This window comes from Mauremys mutica, chromosome 3, assembly GCF_020497125.1.
Source record: "Mauremys mutica isolate MM-2020 ecotype Southern chromosome 3, ASM2049712v1, whole genome shotgun sequence".
Lineage (NCBI taxonomy): Eukaryota > Metazoa > Chordata > Testudines > Geoemydidae > Mauremys > Mauremys mutica.
Window position 1 is genome coordinate 129,073,011 of NC_059074.1, and position 17,448 is coordinate 129,090,458.

The 17,448-nt window shown below is 41.8% G+C and overlaps 1 protein-coding gene and 1 long non-coding RNA gene across 2 annotated transcripts in view; one reads left to right on the forward strand and one right to left on the reverse strand.

Annotated features, from left to right (window-relative positions):
* LOC123366052 overlaps nt 1–6,519 on the forward strand; it is a 38,306-nt gene extending 31,787 nt beyond the window's left edge. Inside the window, exon 4 of the long non-coding RNA XR_006577898.1 lies at nt 6,389–6,519. This is a non-coding gene — a long non-coding RNA (uncharacterized LOC123366052). The remainder of the gene's footprint in view (nt 1–6,388) is intronic.
* On the reverse strand, nt 4,879–13,522 carry PSMB1 (proteasome 20S subunit beta 1). Its single transcript, XM_045009141.1, has 6 exons — nt 13,343–13,522; nt 11,563–11,670; nt 7,997–8,078; nt 7,241–7,370; nt 5,918–6,024; nt 4,879–5,175 (listed from the first exon to the last, which is right to left on the reverse strand). The coding sequence occupies exons 1-6, from the start codon at nt 13,441–13,443 to the stop codon at nt 4,990–4,992; spliced, it is 714 nt and encodes a 237-aa protein (XP_044865076.1). The 5' UTR covers nt 13,444–13,522; the 3' UTR covers nt 4,879–4,989.
* Between the last annotated feature and the right edge of the window lie 3,926 nt (nt 13,523–17,448).

A 17,448-nucleotide genomic window follows, 5' to 3' on the forward strand; every position in this document is an offset into this window, starting at 1 on the left:
CCAGTGCAACTTTCCCATGTAGACAAGGTCTTAGTCCCCAAGGCTATCAGGCATCTTTAATGCTCATTAAGTTAATTAATATATCATTTAAACAAGGGGAAACATTCCTTTCCTTCTGTCCTCACCTGTTTTTTATTATTAAATTATTTCAATATCTTAACCACGGAAACAGACTTCTAGGTTACTAGTCATAGCAGTGTGTGACCCTTTCAACATGAAGCCCAGGTACATATGAAACTCACCTGGGTTTTGTTACAAACCTAGGATCCATCCAGCCCCAAATCATCAGTGTTCACTAAACTTTAATTGAATCTTCAATGATTTATGGTTTAATGTAAAAATTACACAACTCACTATTGCAGATGGATTAATATGAAACCACATAATGCTCAGCTGCTTCAACTGAATTGCACTTGGGTATTGGAGTTTGAATTTGAAACTCAGGAGGTTCAAAAAAACACACTAATCATTGGTTCAAAACCCTGCAAACAAATTGTTACAGCTCTGTCCTAGCCAGCTGCATACATCAAAAAATATTGCAGTAACTTTAAATATGTATCAAATCCTTTCAGATGACTTTATCAGAATTAACTTTAAGAACCCTATTAACTTGCTTTATCAAAAGCTAAAAACCATATGTTTCAGTGAATAAATACTTGAAAGAATGTTTCTAATTCTGTGTCCATCTCCCCGCCCCCTAACACACATTTAGTTGTGGTAACAAGTGACCTCAGAGCTCTAGTATATTAGTCAGGTTGGTTGTCCTCCAGCCATAAGATCCATGGATGTGAAATCTCTGCTTCTTACAAGGAACAAGAGTGGCACCCAGTGGTCAAGTGTTTTAATGAACTCCTTGAAGGATCACCGCATTATTCAGACTTTGCCATTCACTAGACCAGAGGTTGGCAACCTTTCAGTAGTGGTGTGCTGAGTCTTCATTTATTCACTCTAATTTAAGGTTCCACGTGCCAGTAATACATTTTAAAGTTTTTAGAAAGTCTCTTTCTATAAGTCTATAATATATAATTAAACTATTGTATGTAAAGTAAATAAGGTTTTTAAAATGTTTAAGAAGCTTCATTTAAAATTATATCAAAATGCAGAGCCCCCCAGACCGGTGGCCAGGACCCGAGCAGTGTGAGTGCCACTGAAAATGAGCTTGCGTGCTGCCTTTGGCATGCATGCCGTAGATTGCCTACCCCTGCACTAGACTTAAATATAGCGTGGCTGTGTTAACAGTTGTGGATGGGGGACTAGCCCAACATTCAGACTGTGACTTGAGGAGGCTGATAATGGGTAAAATGAATTACAAGAAACAGGGGAGTGAGTCAACATCAAGAGCAGGCAGACTAGGAGAACCAAGGTGTTTTTCTCTGTAGGGCAGAGATGTGCTGGCAACTGTGTAAATTGAGCAGAGCACAGCAATGGGAGGAAATGAGAATGGCTAGATATAGGCACCACCAAGAGAGAGGGCAGAAAGCAGAGAAGTGTCATTCCTTTAGTGTTATTACTTTGGGTGTTTGTCTACCATTCGTGGACTAGTCATAGTGATTTGAAGGCTATGAGAAGAAACAACCCACTATGAACTAATTAAAACTTAAATCCTCAAGGCACTCACTTCAAAAATCATTAATTTTGTATAATAATGGCCATGTCAGAGAAAGGAAAGTCAGGCTCTAGCTTAATGGATGTAGCTTTCTGTAGGAATGTGATTAGTACCATGTATTCTTTTTTACACTGTCATTTTTCACCTGTATTTGACTGTCTAGTACTCAAAAAAAAGCCAAAAGAATGGTGTGTGTGTGTGGGGGGGGGGTCGTGACAATCTGATCCTAGTAGTGCTAGTCTCACTTCATGGGGGGAGAGTACAGCTAATACTCAGTCCTGCTACATTTGACAAGAAACCTCCATTTTTAAGTTAGAGGTAGGACATGGTCTCAGCATATTTTAGTAAAAGCACAGGCCATGGCCTGGAAGAGCCATTGGCAAAAGCCCAAGTTTTCATGTTAAGCTAGCCTGAAATTACTGCTTTGCTGACTCATACAATTCAGGTCTGCTATTGTTTACCTAAGACCTAGCAGCAGGTAAATGAAGAAATACATTTATGTCTGAAATGAAATGTATCAGTCCAAACTACTGCACTGAATGTGTTGATGTAAAGAATGTATGGATTGTGAAAGCATCCAAGAACATGCATGGTACACTGGGCTATATTTTGCCATTGAATATGCAACCTTCCACTGGAGGACAGAAGATTGAACTGCTCAGCCTTCAAACCAAATCATACAATTCCAGCTAAGGTTTTTGTCCCAGTAATCATTCCCAGAGGCTTTCACTTTGCTTGAAAGTATTAGTGAGACCACATCTGTGTCTTGCACTGCTGATTCATGGAGTCAGGAATGCAACAATCCTTCCTTAGCCTACATCCACACTTGGAGCTAGGGGTGTGATTCCCAGCTCATTAAGAAATATGCTAGCTCAATGAGAGCTAAAAATAGTAATGTAGCCATAGTAGCATGGACATCAGCGAGTGGCATCACAGGCTAACCACCCTGAGTATGTGCCCCCAGGGTCCAGGCAGGTTTGTACTCAGGGCAGCTAGCTTGGGCCATTGGTGCCCATGCTTATTTAGCTAGCGTATGTCTCTGCAAGCTGGGAATCACCCCTAACTCCAAGCGCACATGCAGTCTTAGTTTCAATCTGTATATGGATTGACCACAGAAAAGAAGTTATAACATGAAATACTCTCTGCTGTAAACAAAATTATTGCAATTTTAAATGCTTTTCAGAAAAGACTGAAAAACTCAGGAGTCAGCTCCCAAGTGGGTAAACATTTACAACTAATGATTTTTTTACATTGCACTAGTTTTCACAGTACTACTCAAATACTCTGTATTTACTAAATGTTATAGTTAGTCCGAGGAATCAAGCCTGGCACCTCACTCATTTAACCCAGTAAGTTTCCACAAGGTGGAACTCAATTTAGATGTTCAAACTTATTGAAAACAAGAACAGTGACCAGGACCACCACTGACTCCTTCATACTGGAATATTGATGAGTTTGTCTAGTGCAGTGGTCCCTCAACCTTTCCAGACTACTGTACCCGTTTTTAGGAGTCTGATTTGTCTTGCATACCCCAAGTTTCAACACACTTAAACTACTTGCTTACAAAATTGGACATAAAAATACAAAAGGTGGCACAGCACACTAAAACTGAAAAACTACTTACTTTCTCATTTTGTCTGTATGAAATTTTAGTTTGTACTGACTTTACTAGTGCTTTTTATGTAGCCTGTTGTAAAACTAGGCAAATATTTAGATGAGTTGATGTACCCACCTGGAAGATCTCTGCGTACCCCCAGGGGTATGCGTACTCCTTGTTGAGAATCGCTGGTCTAATGAAGTCATTTGATTGGAAAGACTAATGCTGATCAAGCCTATATCTCACTTGTGTATTCTTTGAAAATACATTTGGAAACCAAAGTTGCAGGTGAAACTTTTTTTTTTTAAATTATAGCATGCAGTAATTGCAATATTTACTGTGGACCCAGACCAACATCCACAGAAGGCAATTGACAAATTCTTAACAACTAAAATTAGCTTTGCATTGGGTTGGGTTACCATAGGTGAGTTTGGAAATAAATGATGGTCATTTTAAACATGGATTAGCATCCATATAACTGTAAAATGTTGTTAACCCTAACAAGTGAGAAGGTAATTCTTTGTTATATTTATGCTTTCTAGTTGATAGAGAAATTCTAAATTATACCTATCATTTATTAAATTAACAGAATTTACTTTAAAGCACTACTAAAATATCTGATTTTGTGACTACGGAGAGCCAAATCTTGAAAAATCCACTCACTCCTGAAAAGTAGGATTCTTTTCCAGGCTAGTGCCATCAACATCTTTAGAACCTAGTTTTTGTTTAAAATTTCCAAGCCCTACCAGCTGTGAAGAGAACCTTCCAAACATGGACTTATTGTAAAACAATACAGTGCCATCTTCCAAATTCTGCAGAAGGTTGAAGTGCCTCTGATCAAGCCAAGCTCAGAGCATTCCCAAGTTACTGCAGAGTGAGAACACTAAACAGTCTTATCAGCTCCACTGATGCTATTCAGCAGGTAAATCAGTTGCTCCTTGGGAAAGCTCTGAACAGCAACAGGTGGCAAATGGAGCTACTTATGACATAGGAGAATCCAAAAGAGAAGAGTTTAGGACATGTGTGTGGTTGTGGAGGTCAGTGGTGGGCTTCAGATTTTGAATACTAACTCGTCAGAGGCACATGTGAAAGATGAGCCCCTGAGCAGGGTCAAGGAAAACACTGTTAGGAATCCCTGCACCCTTCTCTTTCCAAGCAGTAGGGAGAACTGGCTTCTGGATAACAGGTTTACTTCTCTAGCTATCAGGTAAGATTTCCAAGCCCTGTATGGATGAGGATAGGCAGGAGAGATAAATGGCATAAATTAGAAGAGTAGCAAAGAGATTTTAGAGGAAAAGCAAGTTATATGGGCTATAGGGAGAAGGAGGAACACAAATCAATCCAACAAAGAATGTCATGATAGAGGAGGAAGAAAGAGGATTGATAAGTTTTTCATCCTGAGTAGTAGGCTTACTACTCTTACTAACAACTGCAAAGTTAGCTCACAGAGTAAAACTGGCAACTGTAAACTGAATGGTAATTCAATCTATGACATGCTGTCAGTCAAATATTTGATCTACTGTGCAGCATTCTTTCTGGTTTTTCCATTTATCAAATCAAACCCATATCCCAACCAGTGAATGCATGGGTTGCCCCAATTTCATCAGGAAACACTATCACTTTTCAAATCCCTTCAGTACTGTTTGAAGACCACAAACAATCAACATTTTGATAGTTAACTTTTGTTAAGTTCTTTTAATAAGACAAATGTCACCATAATACAAGTAAATCAGACCGGTTACAACTTAGATTACATAATGCAGATTTAATTGACAAGTATTCAGAATTAGTCCTTCCGTAACGGAAGTGACTCCTCCTTAATACCATCTTTTGTGACAATGGTGATCTTAAGTGCATCTCCAGTGTATACATCTCTCTCAGCTGCAGAAATAAAGACATCTTTAACTAGTTGCATAGCCTTTTCCAGGGACAAAGGTACATGCTCCACATTTTGCATATTCTTGAAGCCAACCTAGGAAAGAAAGTGACATTGGATTACTTTTTGTTTCATGAGTTTTTAAAAATCCAAGTAAAGAGAAACGTTAAAATTAGTCAGACATCAGAATTGCCAGGCTTAAGTGCGAACAGAAATTCTAAAACATAGATCAATCTCTTCTGAACACCCAAACACTTGCAAAGGGATTTTGTTCAACAATTTAAACTTTGATGTAAGGCTGCTCAAAAGCTGGTGCATAAAGGGAGGTGTGCTAATAATTCTATTATACCTACTGAGTAGAGAGAGCAGGAAATTGGGCTCAGAATAAGGCAAGTATGTTTTTTCTCTTCTCCACTTAATATAGAGTAGTTTTATAAAAACCACAATGAACATTCAAACTGAACCAGTTCGTACAGAAGCTTCCCATTCTAGCACTGCTCAAGAGAGCTACCACACTCACAGCATTATATACCGGCTCATCCAATAGAGCACAATTTGTTTACACGTTGCTTTGCAGTACTCCAAGAACATTAAGAATTTGCACATGTGAACATTCGAGTTTCTAAAGGTTGTCCAAGACTTTCACTTTGTTACATTTGCCATTAACAAAATGACTCATGGAAAGAACCACCATTCCACAACTTAATTATGTTACAGACCTATTACACGGGAGCCATGGTAAAATCATTCAGAAGGAATGAGACATATAGGTTACCGAGATGCAAAATAAATATCCCCCCCCCCCCCCAATAAAAAATAAAAAACAAGACTACTTTACCTGGTTGTCAAGTAGGGGCTGTAGCATGGCACTTGCTGAACCACCAGCTTTGAAAGCATCTCTCTGGTATGAACCTACTGGGTCAAAGCTATACACTGCTCCCTTCCCTTGAAAAGAAAAAAGTTTATATTAAATCTACATGCCAGAAAGTTATTTTCTTAATGATATACAATATCTACTGCAAAAACACTACACATACTAGTTTCCAAGCCATCCTGAGACAAGATTAATAACTTGACCTCTGAAGAAAAGGTGATTAGAAGGATAAAGACCAGCTCTGATTCTTGGTCAAAGTCATAGAACAGAGGATCCTAATGGTATTGTGGCTGGAGCTCAACTAAATAATTGGAAAAGCTTAAAAGCCAGTGATAAGAAGCATGCTTCTGAGGTGCTAAAAGTTTTATTAAACTACTACTTTTATATAATCTCCAAAGGTTTTGATTTGAAACAGTGTATTTGTTAATTTCACAGGCCATTCAGAAAAGGAATATGCTGCTGGAACAGCCCTGCCTACCAATAATGATGATAAAGGATCTGAAGGTAAAGTTGGCATTAAGATGTGAGTTGGTAAAACATTTCACTAAAAATATCTCATCTTTAAACTAGATGTATATGCTTGGCCCCCAATACAGGCAAAGTCCTGTGAACAATGCCAATCCATGCCATTGGCATTCCAGTGTTCTGTACTGTTGCATTTCCAAACAGCCTGAAAGACAAGCAGCGTATTCCAACCCACCTTAAAATATTAAACATGGAGACAGAAAGGTAGAATGACAGGTTTCAGAGTAGCAGCCGTGTTAGTCTGTATCCGCAAAACAAAACAAAAAAACAAAACAAACAAAAAAAAAAACAGGAGTACTTGTGGCACCTTAAAGACTAACAAATTTATTTAAGCATAAATAAAGAAAGGTAGAAGTGTTTTAGCAAACATGTTATTCCAGCTGTTTATAAGTCATTTGAAAAAGTAGGATTTAGCCATCTTCAGATTTTGGAGTTCATACACACACACACTCTTCAGAGACTGACAGCAGTAATATATCAAGATGTTGGTGAAAATTAAAGATTGGTCATATAAACTATGCATTAGTTTTCCTACTAAAAAGGGATTATAATACTTACCAAAGCTAATTTTATAAAGTGCTTTGAGATCCTCAAAAAAAACCAAACTGCAAGTGAAGAGCAACATTATTTTCACATAAGAGAAGCAAGCATACAAACTTCTTCAAACTGCCCAGTCTGCTTCAGCTGAAAATGATTGCCCTTCACCTGCAGAAAGTCAGCCGCCTCTCCCTTTGCTCTCCACAAGAAAGTCTCAGTCTTTACCTTCTTCATCGAGCCCACCAATGATGTTGTAAACGTAGTAAGGAAAGAAGCGTCGAGAATACAGGATTGTAGACAGCATCGCTGCAATAGCCCCAGTAGTCATGGTCTTGTTATTGGAATGCTTGTACATCTGCAATCACCAAGTGGTGCAGCACACAAAAAAGTGGGTTAAACAGTAATATTAGAATAGTAAATGGACATAACCACTATTTTTATAACAAGTAAATTTCAAACTACATCTCACCAAGAAGAAAAGAGTGCATAGCAGGAGTATAATTCGAATACATTTAATATTATGGAAATTCAATTAGTAATCTAAACACTATCACGATTAAATGTTTGTGTACATATTGGGTTTCTTAAAGTAGTTTAGGCACAAAATTTAGGTTTCATACAGAAGTTTTTATAAAAACAGATGTCATCTGGTCACCAACACCACCAAGATATTAAAATTGTTTTTTTTTTTAAATATGCCTTTACTCTTCACAATTGGTGTGTTCTAACTGCCTTTGCATTTTACTCAGTTTAGACAGTAAATATATATAAGTACACTTTCCCTTTCTAGTTCTTTCACTAGCAGTGCTACAATGTTTGGAGTATAAACACTTTAGGGGAATGTTTGAAACACAACAGCTACCTGTACTTTGTTACATTTTTATTTGTTTCTTCACCTGGTCTAATTATTGCTCTCTTCTCTAATATTTTAATAAGGGTTTATTACTTTCATTTATACATAAAAATATCAAATTTAGCTACCTTTAGTCTTGCTTCGATAATTTTGGTCAGTGTAAGGCAGTCTCCATGAAAACCACTGCATCCAATGACTGTTTGATCTGTTCTGTAAAATGCAAAATTTGATATTTCAATAAGTTCATATTTTTAGTGCTTTCAACTACACCAGTTTCTTACATTGACAAACACTAGGAAAGTACTGAATGTATTCTTATTTTTTAATGCAATGCATCACCAGGTAACAATGATCAGCTAACTCTCTATAGACTATTAGCAAGTGATTTGCAAATCAATATGGCTCTGTATACCAGTTTGGGAACCACTTATCTAGCAGTTAAGTGCAAGACTGTGAGGCCTGGTCTACACTACGCGTTTAAACCGGTTTTAGGAGCATTAAACCGATTTAACGCCACACCCGTCCACACTAAGAGGCCCTTTATATCGATATAAAGGGCTCTTTAAACCGGTTTCTGTACTCCTCCCTAACGAGAGGAGTAGCGCTAATATCGGTATTACCATATCGGATTAGGGTTAGTGTGGCCGCAGATCGACGGTATTGGCCTCCGGGTGGTATCCCACAGTGCACCACTGACCGCTCTGGACAGCAATCTGAACTCGGATGCAGTGGCCAGGTAGACAGGAAAAGCTCTGCGAACTTTTGAATATTTCCTGTTTGCCCGGCCTGGAGCTCCGATCAGCACGTGTGGTGATGCAGTTAAAAATCAAAATAAAGAAAGAGCTCCCGCATGGACCATGCGGACGTGATCGCTGTAAGGGCAGGCAAATCTGTTCTATCAGCGCTCCGTTACAGAAGATGAATTAAAAAACATTTTTAAAAAATCTCCAGACAGACGCCATAGCAGGGACTTGGCGCACTGCTGCGTGACAAGCGTAACGGAAAGCCAAGGAATCAAATGGACGCTCATGGACTGGAGGACTCAAGCTATCCCACAGTTCCTGCAGTCTCTCTGAAAAGCATTTGCATTCTTGTCTGAGCTCCAAATGCTTCTAGGGTCAAACAGTGTCCGCGGTGGGTCAGGGCATAGCTCGGCAATTTACGCACCCCCCCCACTCCCCCCCAGAAGTGAAAGGGAAAACAATCCTCTCTTGACTCTTTTACATGTTACCCTATCTTTACTGAATGCTGCAGATAGACGCGATGCTGCAGCACTCAACACCAACATCCTTGCTTCCCCCTGCCATGGGTGGCTGATGGTGCAAAACGACTGGTACCCGTCCTCATCATCAGCCTATTGGCACATGGGGCAGTGCAAAAGGGCTGGTAACCATGCTGACTAGCATCCGTCAGGTCGATCAAGGGCGCCTGGCCCTAATTTTTCCTGGTAGATGGTACAGTATGGCTGATAACCATCGTCATCATAGAAACAGGGGGCTGAGCTCCGTCAGCCCCCACCCTTCATGTGTAAAAAAAAGATTCAATTGCCCCTGGACTAGCAGAGGGATGCTGGGTTCCTCTCCTTCACACTCCTTACTGTCCTGTCTGGACTATCATAGCAGCTGGAGTCTGCCTTCCACTCATTTCTCACTAACAAGTCAGTGTGTCTTATTCCTGCATTCTTTATTACTTCATCACACAAGTGGGGGGACAATGCTACGGTAGCCCAGGAAGGCTGGGGGAAGAACAGAATCAACAGGTGGGGTTGTTGCAGGAGCACCCCCTGTGAATAGCATACAGCTCATAATTTCTGCAGGATCTGACACAGAGCAGCTGTGCTCTCTGATACAGTGGTTCTCTAGTACACTTGCCCATATTCTAGGCAGGACTGATTCTATTTTTAGATACCAAAAAGGAGGGATTGACTCAGGGAGTCATTCCCAATTTTGGCTTTTGCGCCCCTGGCTGATCTTAGCCAGGGGCACTTATGACAGCAGCAAATGGTGCAAAAGGACTGGTAACCATGATCATCTTATTACCAATTTATGGTATGGTAGATGGTACAGTATGGCTGATAACCATCTCTGCTGTCATGCAAAAGCAAAAGCATGCTTCTGTGTAGCGCTGCTGAATCGCCTCTGTGAGAGGCATCTAGTACACATACGGTGACAATCACAAAAGGCAAAACAGGCTCCATGATTGCCATGCTATGGCATCTGCCAGGGCAATCCAGGGAAAAAAGGCGCGAAATGCTTGTCTGCCGTTGCTTTCCCAGAGGAAGGAGTGACTGACGACATTTACCCAGAACCACCTGCGACAATGATTTTTGCCCCATCAGGCACTGGGATCTCAACCCGGAAATTCCAAGTGGCGGGGTAGGCTGCGGGAACTATGGGATAGCTACGGAATAGCTACCCACAGTGCAACGCTCCAGAAATCGACGCTAGCCTCGGACCGTGGACGCACACCACCGATTTAATGTGTTTAGTGTGGCCGCGCACACTCGATTTTATACAATCTGTTTTGCTAAACCGGTTTATGTAAATTCAGAATAATCCCGTAGTGTAGACGTACCCTGAGAAAGGAGAAACAGATTCTATTCCCAGTCCTGTCAGCTAATTTTGTAATACTATGGGTATGTGATTTAACCTCTATGCCTCAAACTGTCAATCTAAGATTGGAACAACAGGATTTGCACACCTTACAGAGCTATTGAGAGGTTTAATTAACATTTTATAAAGTGCGTTGAGATCTCTGATTGAAGGAGCTATAGAAATGCAAATCAAAATATTAAACTTTTATATAAAAACGAGGGTCGATAGTCATTTCAAGCCTAACTATTTACAAACGATACCATCTAAAAATTGACAATATATTTTATTCAAAGCTGTTAAGTGTTATTAACTTTAATAACCTAAAGTGAAAGCTTTTTCTCTTACTACAAGACTACATTAATGATAAGCAGCCACCATATTTCAGCAGATTGAGATGGTACCAAGGTAACTCACCTCTGGACACTACCAAGAAGTTACTGATATGCTAAGGGGTTAGCCAGGAAAAACTTGAACTCATGTGAACTGTCAAAGAGAGGATTTGCATCTGTAGCTGGTGGCAGTTTTGGAGTGTAAGTGAGGCAACTGCCACATTTAAAAGCATATAATAAACTTTTTAAAGGGGACACTATCCAGGTGCACTGAAGGAAATATAGGAGGAATGTAAAAGAAGATTGATAAAGGAATTGCTGACTGATTCACTGCTGATCTCTGCTAGGGAGCTCTTTGTGGTGCCACATGGTCTATTGAAATAATAATGGACTATTGACATTCCTGATATACAGCCACCAAAGGAAACACTTTGGCACCCCAACTACTGGGTGTCAGGAACAGGCAAAGATATTCACAACAGCAACTCTAAATGCTGCTACAATTAGCTGAGCACTCTTAGGGGTGCCCATCAAAAAAAAGCAGATCTACTTACCTTGTGTTCAGGAAATCAAGAACATCAGGTGTCAGTGAAATTCAAGCAGCAAAATACAAACTAAGAAACTTGATCTCATTTATAGCATCATAACAGAGCCCAAATTAAACCGTTACAAATTTCCTTCCTGTCTTACTGGAATTTTTTTGGGGACAGCAAATGAAAATTCTGGTCATTCAATCACCCCAAGATGCCATAGTACAAGATTAAAACTTACAGTTTATAGCATTTTGGACTGTCCCGGCTGTGAATTGCATAACCTTCACTCAGTCGCGTGTCTGAGGCAACAATAGAAAAGTCTTCTCCAGCAATTGCCAACACCGTCCTTAAAGAAAACAAAGACTAATGTATAATCATGATTTCTAACATATTTCCCTATCACCTAAGTGAGTATTTAACTAGTGCTTGGTTCTCAAACTGATCTGAGAAGCTTTGTCACAATGATGGAGCTTCTTTCAGTCGTTAAGCAGTTATGTTTCCTGCTAGAGGTCATACTGCTCAGGACTCAAGATTTCCAGAAGGGTTTTTAAAAAAAGATTAAAAATACATTCATTCACTGTACGTGGCTGCTTCATGTCTATATACTTTGGGTAGCAGTAGGTTTATCTGTGTAAATTCAGTCACAATCAACTTTATAAACAACACGGAGAAGGGCAGCACAGAAGTAGGATGGCAAAAACTGTATAGTGACCTTTACAAAGAGGCTGAGGATGAGTGGAGATTAGATCCTAATAAAGGTAAAGTCTTACACAAAGGAAATGAAAACAGCTCAGACACACATGATGGGAAGATACAATTAAGCACCAATACCTTCACATTTGAGAGTTTCATTTTCAACTTGTCTTAATGCTATCCTAGTTGTTTTTTGTTTTTCAAATAGCCTACTGCAACAGTTGCCACAAGTAAGTTACAGATTCAGAAGACTAGGATCGGTGGTGGGAAGCCCCAGGATCTGTTTTTAGAACATTATGAAAAATTCTGTGAACCAACAAACTAGCGTACCTGTGTGCCCAGATCCCAGTCACCTAAGAAAAGTGTATTGATAAAATGTCTAATCCACTGGTAAGTTATCCCCAGGTAGCTTTCAACACAGTGGTTACAACTTTTATAGAATGATGTTGCCATTGTGCTTTCTGAACAATTAAAGGTGGTTTACCTTAAGAATATTGAGGATAACAGAGTCTAAGATGCACACGTTCTAGGAAGACAGTGATAAAAATCTGCCAGGATAATTTGCCATTACAATTTCAGAGAAGGGGGATCACAAATGCAAGCCAGGAGATCACTACACCTTGCTTTAGATTTAAATTAAAGCCTCTTGTTGGATGATCCCTTCTAAGTGTAATGGTGCTTCTAAAAAGCTGGACTCAATGCATTTTTCATCAGACTAAATCCTGTCTTTCAACGTCCCTTTGTCATGAAAGCCGCTGCACTGCCCAGCTCAAATACAGCAAAGCAGTTTCCAAACCACCTTTCCTCCACATCAGTCTTTCAAACAATATTCAACTGCACGGACGGCATTCGTACGCCCCAGCATTGTGTGCGGCACCCAGAGACGGGGACTATCAGTGGAAACAGTAAGTTACACGCTGCCACTGAGATGTTACAGCCACGGGTCCTCTTTACATGAGGGTCTTTTCTTCACGTTGTTCGCCTCCCTTCTCTGCAGGCAAAGGGGCCACAAAGGAGCAAGAGGGGAGGCAACTTCCCCCCCCCCACACACACTCACTGAGCAGCTCAGCGTAGGGAGCGGGGAAGCCGCCGCGGGGCTCCGAAGGCACCAGGGTTTCTGTGACCCCGCCCCCCCGCGGGCTGGTTCGCGGCCAGGCTGCGGGAAGCAGCAGCGGGAGGTCCCCGATCCCGGCGCCGCGCTCGCAGGCCGGGGGAGGGACAGAAAGTGAAAGCGACGGGTCCAGCCGCGCCGCGCCGCGAGCGCCCGCAGGGGCAGAGGCGGGACCGCGGGGCGGAGGGTCCCGGGGGCGGGCCCGGCTCTTTACCCGCCGTTGAAGGTGTAGGGGGAGAACCGGTGCTGCACGGGGGCGCCGAGCTGGGGCCCCATCCCGGGTCTGGGCTCCGCGTAGCCGGCTGTGGACAACATCCTGGCGCGGATCCGGAGCCGGTTCGCTGCTGCTGTCTCACGGCAAAATGGCGGCGCCGGAAGCGGAACTCCGCCCCTTACTGACGGCGTCCGCTCTAGGCTCACGCTGGCCTGGTCTCCACTGCTCCGCGTTCTCCCGGCGCCGGCAGCGCCGCCTGCAGGCGGGAGGAGTGAACGCCGCGCGCCGCCTGCAAGGTTCGGCCTCTGCAATGAACGCTCCGCAGTAGGGGCGGGCGGAGGAGGCGTCCAGAGGGGCGCGCTGCCTGCACCGACCCAGGGGCGTCCCCACATGCCCCAGAGTCTCGGCGTGACACAGGCCGAGGCCGTAAGAAAATGAACCGGCACAGCTTGAAGAGCAGCTGCCCAGACATTCAGCCAGCCCCAGGGCGGACCTCTCAGGCCTTCGGCCTTTCACTGAGCTGCTTTGGTTGGGGGAGAGTTTGTTTGGGCAACAGCCCCTAGTCAGGCGGCATGCTGGAGTTAAAGGGCCCGTGGCTGCTGCCGAGAGGGAATGTTGGTCAGATATGGGACAACTGAGGAGAACCCCATGTCCCGCTTCTCAAAACACCCACCCCTGTGTTTAGGAAAGTAAAAGCGTTCAGGGTTAAATCCTAGAAAGAACAGGAGTGTCATGATGTGGTTTCATACTGCTCATCCCATACTTTTAAGTAGGATAACTGAACCTACGTGATATTGCTGCCTGCCTATATATCTGATACAATCTCAAGAAAAAAGAACAGGAGTACTGGTGGTACCTTAGAGACTAACAAATGTATTTGAGCATAAGCTTTTGTTAGTTTTGTTTTTTTGTTAGTCTCTAAGGTGCCACCAGTACTCCTGTTCTTTTTACAGATACAGACTAACACGGCTGCTACTCTGAAACCAATCTCTTCTCAAAACCCTATCAACCCCATTTAAGTAAACAAGCATCTCATCATTCACTCTCTCCCCCTGCACAGAGCACACAGCCACTAAAGTCACTAGCATCAAATTATATTTTTCTTATTGGGTGCTATGATAGTGTTTGCCACTATCCTTTTAAAGGATTCACCAACAGCAGACAAGTTTATTTTACCTATATTTCTAATTTGCCACCATGTCTGGATGCATTCTCTAAGGCCCCAGTCTTGCAAAACTGTAGGCTGTATGTAGTCTCATTAACTTCAATGGAAGTACTCACCAGTCATAAAGTTATTAAGCATTTGCATAAGTCTTTGCAGGGTCATAGCTTTATATGTCTGATCTGATTTTCTCTATGGTATTGCCAGAACACTCCGCAATAGGTTACAGTGCTCTTAGTGATATGGAATAAATAATTTTTTTTATAGTAGCCTTGCTTTGATTTGGGCTGCCCCAGGATGATTAACAAAAGGTAATCTCTAACAGTTGCTTCTGCATTACTGTGGCAACAAAACCTAACTGCACTGGCTGTTGGCTCACACCTCAGTTAGAAAAGACAACATTATTAATTGTGTAGCTAGGTAAAACAACTTCAACATTTTTTTGCAAGGAAATATAGTTGACTATCAGGCCTTGCTGGATAAATTTGGCATGGTGACCAGTGTGGTGCACCCCAGCAAAATGGCAATATAACACATTTCAAGACCAAATTGCTCCCAGAAGTGCACAGACTATTACAAGTCTATTTTGAGTAGACTTGTTCCAAACAAGCCATTTCCTGTAGGGACACCATGAGGCAGAAAATATGGAGAAAACTAATGTTAAAAAAAAATTTAATCTAATCTGGGACCACAAACAGCAGAACACCCTAATCATAGTTGTACAGCTATTGTTTGACATCAGAGTTGAGGACTAAGTGCCCTAACTCTGCATCCCACTTCCATAAAATATATAGATTTCTTTTAAGTTTAAACTGAACTCTGAATTTCCTTGGTTTGTAGTGCTTGCTCTTTGGATAATTACAACATCATGGTAATGTTTTTTACTATTAATTTTTACTTAATTTATGTACTTTCAACCTTAATTTTATCTTTACTTAGCTTTTGTCTGGAGATTTATGAATTGGCATGTGTGAATAAGACTACTGAACATTAGTTTCTAGCTTTAATAACATAAAAATTACGCTATAAACCCATCATTATTTTCTGAAATTTGTATTTGCTTGAAAAAAGACTAGGGAGTATGTGGTGGGGAGGCAGAAGGTTAATGCAGCTAAAGGGGGATAAACATGGGATTATATATCTATTTCAGAGAGGAAAGGCCTGTCTAGGTGGGGCGGAAAGGCCAACTGGATAAAAGCCATCAGGAAGCATGGCTTTTGCTAGGTGCTGTAAGGGATATCCAGCCAAGGTTTTTAAGACAGTGACAATGAATCATGACCAGTCTGTGGATTAGAGGAAAAGCAACCACCCAAAACAGCATCAGTTGGATCAGTTAACACTCAGGATGAAACCTGTATTTACATGATCCTTAAATTGAAAACAAAATAATCTTGAGTGTTGAGTTTCCACAGTAAGGCACTGCTCTTGAAAATTGCTCAGCACATGCAGTAACCAGAGGCAGCCTGGAGTGCAGATAATTTTGAAAAGGAGCATAAAAGTGAAATCTTTGGTGAGCTTAAACACAAAAAGGAATCTTATAAGAAGTGGAAACTTGGACAGATGACTAGCGAGGAGTATAAAAATATTGCTCGAGCATGCAGGGGTGTAATCAGGAAGGCCAAAGCAAAACTGGAGTTGCAGCTAGCCAGGCATGTGAAAGGTAACAAGAAGGGTTTCTACAGGTATGTTAATAACAAGAAAAAGGTCAGGGAAAGTGTGAGACCCTTACTGAATGGGGGAAGCAACCTAGTGTCAGATGGAAAAAGCTGAAGTACTCAATACTTTTTTTCCCTCAGTCTTCACAGACAAGGTCAGCTCCCACATTGCTGTTCTGGGCAACACAGTATGGGGAGGAGGTGAGCAGCCCTCAGTGGTGAAAGAACAGGTTAAGGACTATTTAGAAAAGTTGGATATGCACAAGTCCATGGGTCCAGATCTAATCCATCTGAGGGTGCTGAGAGAATTGGCTGATGTGATTGTAGAGCCATTGGCCACCATCTTTGAAAACTTGTGGTGATCGGGGGAAGTCCTGGATAATTGGAAAAAGGCAAATATAGTGCTCATCTTTTAAATAGAGAAGAAGGAAAACCTGGAGAACTACAGACTGGTTAGCCTCCCCTCAGTCCCTGGAATAAGCATGTAGCAGGTCCTCAAGGAAACCATTTTGAAGCACTTGGAGGAGAGGAAGGTGATCATGCCTGACCAACGTGACTGCCTTTTATGATGAGAAAACTGGCTCTGTGGATATGGGGAAAGCAGTGGACGTGATATAACTTGACTTTAGCAAAGCTTTTGATACGGTCTTCCACAGTATTCTTGCAAGGAAGTTAAAAAAGTATGGACTGGATGAATGGACTATAAGGTGGATAGAAAGCTGGATAGATTGTCGGGCTGCGGGCTCATTGGGTAGTGATCAACAGCTTGATGTCTAGTTGGCAGCTGGTATCAAGCAGAATACCCCAGGGGTTGGTCATGGGGCCGGTTTTGTTCAACATCATTATTAATGATCTGGATGATGGGATGGATTGCACTCTCAGCAAGTTCGCAGATGACACTAAGGTGGGGGGAGAGGTAGATACACTGGAGGGTAGGGATAGAGTCCAGAATGACCTAGACAAATTGGAGGATTGGGCCAAAAGAAATCTGATGAGGTTCAACAAGGACAAGTGCAGAGTCCTGCACTTAGGATGGAAGAATCCCATGCACCGCTACAGGCTGGGGACCGACTGGCTAAGCAGCAGTTCTGCAGAAAAGGAGCTGGGGATGAGAATCTGGATATGAGTCAGCAGTGTGCCCTTGTTGCCAAGAAGGCTAATGGCATATTGGGCTGCATTAATAGGATCATTGCCAGCAGATCGAGGGAAGTGATTATCCCCCTCTATTTGGCACTGGTGAGGCTACATCTGGAGTATTGTGTCCAGTTTTGGGCCCCCCAGAAAGGATG

Excerpts from the sequence above, each read along its gene's own strand:
- PSMB1 (XM_045009141.1), bottom strand. The coding sequence starts at position 13,443 with ATGTTGTCCACAGCCGGCTACGCGGAGCCCAGACCCGGGATGGGGCCC. Across the intron at positions 7,371-7,996 it reads TTATCGAAGCAAGACTAAAG|ATGTACAAGCATTCCAATAA; the intron begins GTAGCTAAATTT and ends TGGTGATTGCAG. Across the intron at positions 5,176-5,917 it reads AGCCCCTACTTGACAACCAG|GTTGGCTTCAAGAATATGCA; the intron begins GTAAAGTAGTCT and ends TTTCTTTCCTAG.